General features: G+C 44.3%; 1 protein-coding gene across 1 annotated transcript in view; it reads left to right on the top strand.

Annotated features, from left to right (window-relative positions):
• Positions 1-6,415, top strand: part of LOC103907580 (protein spire homolog 1-like) — an 18,164-nt gene that overhangs the window by 451 nt on the left and 11,298 nt on the right. The window contains exons 2-6 of the mRNA XM_019474768.1: positions 751-782; positions 1,264-1,428; positions 2,186-2,311; positions 2,586-2,651; positions 5,547-5,708. Coding sequence (XP_019330313.1) covers positions 751-782; positions 1,264-1,428; positions 2,186-2,311; positions 2,586-2,651; positions 5,547-5,708 — 551 coding nt within the window. The remainder of the gene's footprint in view (positions 1-750; positions 783-1,263; positions 1,429-2,185; positions 2,312-2,585; positions 2,652-5,546; positions 5,709-6,415) is intronic.

Below are 6,415 nucleotides of genomic sequence, written 5' to 3'. Positions count from 1 at the left end.
TCGGGGGCACACGATGGAAAATTTTTTTTCCCCCCCCCCCCCCCCCCCCCCCCGGCATGTTGTCATGAAGCTCTTCTACTGCCTATACTTCATTGCAAAGGACTGTAGATGAGTAGTAATACAGATGTACGGCCTACTAATTTTTCTAATAGTGCTCTAGTGAGTCATTTGGTTCTGGGGAATAGCTGGGATGAAAGTTTGTTACCACTTATGTTATTAGAAATAAATAGTCTGAGGCTTTATTGTATGTCCTGCCCTGTTCATCTTCCAATGTATGGTTCCTTTGTTATAGTAACTGTCATGACAGATCTATGATTGATAGTTTCCTTTTTTTGTCACTATGTGTAGCCAGCAAGCGGCAACAAGCTTGTCTTATGCACCGCTTGGTTGCACTGCTGCAGAGGTCAATGCTAGGCTAACTCTTCAGGGACAAAAGCAGGTAATAAAGACTGAAGACAAAGATCTAGTGCCTTCCTTGTGGCTAGATATCGATTAGCAAACAAAAAAAGTACCCAGCAGCAGTTAGTTTGGAGCTAATGCTCACAATAAGAAGAGTATCCTGTGTTGCTTTCCAGGAGTCCTCAAATATAGGCCTACTTTTCCCAGCTGGGACTGACCTTAGTCAGAGGGGTTTGTTTCCTTATTACCAAGAATTCTTCTTGTTTCTCTCTCTTGTCAGGGATTCTAAAAGCTGTTTATGAATGCCTATGCAGTTATCTTTCTCCCCCTCCCCTCTTTTTTCCCTTTCAGATGTTGGCAGCATTCAGCAGTCAGAGGACAAGGTAAGCCTGTGTCTTCACCTTCGTTATGTGTGCAGATATAATCCTGCTGTAGTAGAAGGCCAGCTCAGGAGGTGCAGATGTCTTTGGAAACTATCAAGGTGCTTACCTGTGAGAGTGGCTCTGTCCCCTGCCACCTGGAAAATGAAACAAAATGCTAGGACTGAACTCAAGTAAGACAACGAGACTGGGAAACAATGTGCACAGATGCTGCCTACTGTGGAATAGCCCACAGTCTTTTTGTCTTAATAACAGATAACTTTGAGGTGCTAGATAAGGCCATGTAAAAATCTTAAAACAGCTTATTTAGGGAGTATGTCAGGCTACCCGATGAGCATCTAGCTGCCTTTTGGGCCCTTCTCATCCTGAGAGATGTGCTCAGCCCTGAGGGGCAGTGGAGGGTACACATATGGCTGGGAAGCAAGAGCTGTGAGGTTCTCCACAGCACTTTGTGCTGCACTGCTTCCTTGGTCTCTGTCTGCAGCTGTTGGAGTACTTGGGAGTGGTGATCTATGAAGCCCTGGACTGGGGAATTGACAGCCAAGTGGAGCGAGAACTGAGTGATCCTTTGGAGAAACTGCTGTGCCTCATGTTGAAACTGGATGATGAGGCAATGAAACCAGCAGTCACCCTGCAGGATGTTATCAAGGTTTCCTTCTTCCCACTTAGTAAATATAGCACCTTTAGGGGAGTTGATGGAACAATGCTGTTAACCAAGGGGCAAGACCATTTCTGGGAAAAAGCCGGGTAGCTTGTTGGAGGACATAGAAGGAATACGTGGCTTTCCCATCAGAGGGAAAAGGCAAAACCATCTTAGGTGCATGCAAGTGCCTACAGAAAAGAATTAAGAAGGAAGACTGAGCATGGCTCTCACACAGCTGTGTCTACAAAGTCCTTCTGTACATAGTCTCCAAATTCGATACCTAGAAGACTATGGATATTGAAAAAAGTGACTTGTCCATAGTATTCAGTTTCTGCAAGAGCTGGGGTTTGAATACCTCAACTCAAACACATATTTTCCTCTCAACCATAATTTAAAGGTATGAGAAACTTCCCATCCCTCAGACTGATCAGGGCAGGGGAAAAGAACAGGGCAAGTGACTCCACCTGCTGTGGTTTTTTGTGCTTTGCACTGGAGGCTTCCCCTTCCAGGCACTTATTTCAAAGCACACCTTATGGAGAACAAGATATATATATTACACAGCTACTTACATTATTGTACATATAAGATTGGACATCTTGCTTCTTTGTTCCTCTGCATCTGCAATAAAAAAAAATAAAAGATACAAAGGGGCTGTGAGGAAGATGTTTTTTAACCATGGATTAAGAAAACGGAATCTTGCTTATTCCATCTTACAATGTTTTTTCATTTCAAGATCTCTTTTAAATAGCTGCACTTCTTTCAGGCCTGTGAGGCGCACTTGTCCAGGCCTTCTGAGGCTATGAGCCATTATGAAATGACCTGTAGGAGTCTGTTTACTGAATATATGGAACTTCAGAAGCTTGTGACCATCATCCAGACCTCCAAAGAGGTACACTTGGGATCACCCCTTAGCTGCTATTCCTTCTATCTTCACACACTCACCTAGTTCTAACGTAACCTTCCCATTGCACTAGAAATGGAGCTGAAGGTCTATTTTCACAATCTGAAAGGCTGCTGCACCATATTAGTAATTTATTGTGGATTTTGAAAGTTTGGGTGTTTGGGGCTTCTAGGCTTTTCAGATTAACATTAGTAATTTATGCTGGATAGATAGGAAATCACTGAACAGTGCAAGGTAATGACCTCATGTGCTTGCTTCTCAGAGTCTGAGAAAAATGGATGTGGAAGATTTGGTGGAAAATCCCCTTCAGAAGAAGGAAAAACTCTGGGTAAGGGATTTAATTCCTTCATTATAGGGGGTTGGGTTTTTTGTCTACCTTGGCTCTCTGAGGCTTTGCATTGACTCTTCTATGAAGAGTAGAGCTTAAACACAAATGAAACTTGTTGTTTCATTGTGTTGTTCAAGAGCTTAAGTAGTTAAAGACTTGTCTGCAAAACAAGCTGAGGAGTGAACTTGAAGTTAAACTACTTCGTGTGTTAACCTCATGTGGACATGTATTCTACATAAAGATTGTTTTTGTGGTTCAACTTAAACCACTTCTAAAAATGAAGTTGGAGGCAGACTTTGGAGTAAGTGTCCACAAGTAGTTACTCAGGCTGTTTCTTCCTGCAAATGAGCCCCAAACTCCAGCTCTTGGCAGGAACTGATGCTTGCCAAAAGCAATCTGTTCCTTTCTTGTAGCTGGACTGAAAACTCCCAGAAAACCGTTCTGTTGGTAGTAGTACTGGGGTGGACTAGTTCACTCTCATTATGTGGAGTCTGTGCTGGTTCAGGGCTGGAGGGGACTGAAGGCCAGTAGCTCTGTCCATCTTTGTGGTTTAGCGGCTCCAGCAGCTCAAACAAAGGGGTGAAGGAGGGTGAAGTTGGAGATGTAGCTCTTACCTTCTGCTCAATGCCTTTCTTGTCTTTCCATTCTGTCCTTCCACGGATCTTGAACTGTGTGTTTGGGGCAAAGAAAGCAACTTGTTCTGTTCTTTTTTGAGGCCCTACACAGTCAGGGCTCAATCAGAAACAAATAGCTCTTCTGGCTGGAGCTCTGCCCAGCATAAACAAATGCACTGTAGTCTGGAGTCTGTGGAGACAAACGGCAAGCCCCGAGAGACTTGTGGACTCGCTCCCTTTGTCTAAATAGCACTTGCTTTGAAGCGTGCTCAAACTATTCGTATGAAAATGTTTGTGAAATGTGTGTTTGGGCATATTCTCAATTTTGTGATCTATTAAAATAAACTGGCAAGCTATCTCAAACCACAAACTCATCAACTGCTATAGCTCTTTTCTGCAGGGAATACATGAATAAATACATGGGCTTTGCCGTGTGGCCTGAAGGCCAGTGTATTTGGCCTCTGCTCCTTCAGGAGACGTGAATTCCAAAAGCAGGATGTCTGTTGCAAATCCTCGGCCTCTAGTTTCCAAGTCCCTAAGCACCAGTTGATTGCATCGCTCTGACAAACTCTCGAGTTTAAAATAACCAGGATGCCAACTTCACTGGGATCCCACAGGTTAGAGCTGATGCCTTGAGTGCTGCCAAGCAGCTAATGCTCTTTATGGACCACACTTTTTTCATGTTAGGCCTTCTGAAACATAGACCGCAGCCTGATAGCATGCAGGGTTGTACGGTTTCAGCAGAGCTTATCCGTATGTGTCACAAGACAATCTTTACCTTGAAATCTAAGCAGTGAGACCTCTTAGGAACACAGATGTCTTTATCACTCATCTGTTGAACTGAATGCAATGGGTTCGGAGTGTTGTAGGATTTTGTGTCGTATTGCAAAGGTGTGGGAAGTTTATGTGGCATTTGACAATACATGGGACGGCCCAAGTAGAATAATTGCAGTGATCCAGTCAGTAGGGAAAGAAAAGTATGAGGGATAATGATGTCACCTACATCTGAAAAATGTTTTGGGTGTACAAGTTGCTCTGAAATGGCCAGCTGAAGGCAATTCTTGTCCTGAAACTAATGTGGCAGTATTGCAGTACAGAAGTCTCTCTTCAGGTCATATCTTTCAGTCAAGTTCTGTCACCATGTGAAATACAACTCTAGAAAGTGCAAATGGCTCAGGATAAGCTATTTCAAAGGTCTCTAATACAGGTCAGTTTGCCCAGAGGCTTTTGTGTGTTCTCCTACACAATAATAAATATAGCCTAGGAGATATGGCTAGTATATGGTCACTCTTTGACAGTTCTAGTTCTCTGAAGTTGATGTACGACTGTACCAAAGCCAGGCTAAAACAATCCAACAAAAAATCCGTCTGCTTGAAGGCAGCCGTCAGAGCTTGCATAAGACTTCTGATATTATACCAAGATATCTGAAGGGATAAGTTGAGAGAAGATGCTTCATACTGTAAGTGGAAAAGGGAGAGGAGTCTAAGTCAGAAACTTTGTTCTGAGGCAGCTTCCCTTTCACTGTTTATAATACAATCACTTGTTCTTATTCAATTTGCTGTTGGGATCCAGATAAGCTGTTGACTTAGCAGTTCCATTACAATGTTGTCTAAACATGCTATTGAGTTGATTTTTTTTTCCCCCATCTTTAACTTTTGTTGGGTTATACTGAATGCCTGAGCGTCCTCAGGTATTAATACAGGAACAGGATGAGCAGATGTCAGTGTTGTCAGCTTGTGTCTCCAGGTTGAAGCTGCTAACATATGCTGCTGTGAAGGTTAAAGTATGAGATCCCCTTCCCCTTGTCTTCCTCTTCTGTCTGTGGGCCCTTCAACCCTTGGTTTCTGAAAGTTCAGAGTATTTTAATGGTAAGATTTGGGATTTCAGTCCCGGTGTTTCCTAGGATCCAAGAATATGGAAAAACTCTGGTACCTGGAGCACTTGCAGGAAGTAGGTATTCAAGAAAATGGGTCTAGCTGCCTGGCAGCAGAAGCTGTGTTTTGCTGAAGTGTGTTCATAAAGTTAATGACAAAATTTGGGAATGAGCCTGGCGAGCCAGCTCCCAGATCCCTTGTTGTAAATTAACTTCTGCAAAGAGAAGTAATTCTCTGCTCTGGTACTGTGCCCTGCTCTGGAATTGAGTTGAAGGGGGTGTTAAGGACACACTTCTGTGTTTCTGAATGACTTCAGTTGCCTAGTGTGCTCTATTACACGGAGGGAGGGGATGCTGCTCCATGTGTTCTAGCCAGCTGTTGACTTGGCCCTCACTGGTTTCTCCGAGGCATCCCTGTGGCCCAACATCATCTGTGAACTGCAGAATGGTGTGAGGCTGCGCAAGGCCACTGAGCGACCACAGCGTCATGTGCCTCCAAAAGAATGTATCCGCTCTCCCTATGAATTACTTTTGGATGATATTCAGCACAAGAGGTATACCCTTCGGAAGGTGAGCAATTAGAGTCAACGGACAACTTTGAAACCACCTGCTGTACCTCATTTCTAAGCAGTGTTTGTTGATACCTTTTCTCCAAAAGCCTGTCTTTCTCAAAGGTACTTCCAAGTCCAGAAGTGTCTGGGTCTCCCTCTCAGCTGCAGCTCAACATTAGATCACCCTGTTTGTCCACCCAAGTGCTTAATTTCCAGTAACTTTTTAAGTCAGGGTAGCCACGCTTTCATGAAGCTGGGTGGTAAACTTTTTCTCTCCAGGGGTCAGCCACTCCCTTCCCTGCAGCAATTACGCTGCCTTGCACACAACAGTTTCATGAAACAGACCCTTGTCTGCTTATGCTTTCCACCTTGGACACTTGTGTCCTCCCAGGCCCCCTGAGCTGAGCTGTGCCTGGCATCTCTTACTAGTTTCCTTGCCTTCCCAGATGTTGTGGAATGTGTGCAAGTGCAAAAGCACTCTTGAGTGAGTCCTTTGCTCAGCCTCAGGCAGAGGCCTCTAGGCAGAGTACATGAGCTACTGCAGGAGTCTAGTCAGGGTAAAAAAGGCTAAGACCCTTCCAGGGACAGCTGCTGGGCTGACTCAAGTGGTAGGGGCTTCCAACAATGTGGATCGTTGGTGAAGATGACCAGATGCAAAAATGTCTGGGGTGTCTCTAAAGGCTTGTGATGCATCAAAAGCAGCGTGGCCAGCAGGTCAAGGGAGGT

This window comes from Aptenodytes forsteri, unplaced genomic scaffold, assembly GCF_000699145.1.
Source record: "Aptenodytes forsteri isolate BGI_AS27 unplaced genomic scaffold, ASM69914v1 Scaffold61, whole genome shotgun sequence".
NCBI classification, from domain to species: Eukaryota; Metazoa; Chordata; class Aves; order Sphenisciformes; family Spheniscidae; genus Aptenodytes; species Aptenodytes forsteri.
This window is presented reverse-complemented; position numbering and strand designations above follow the sequence as displayed.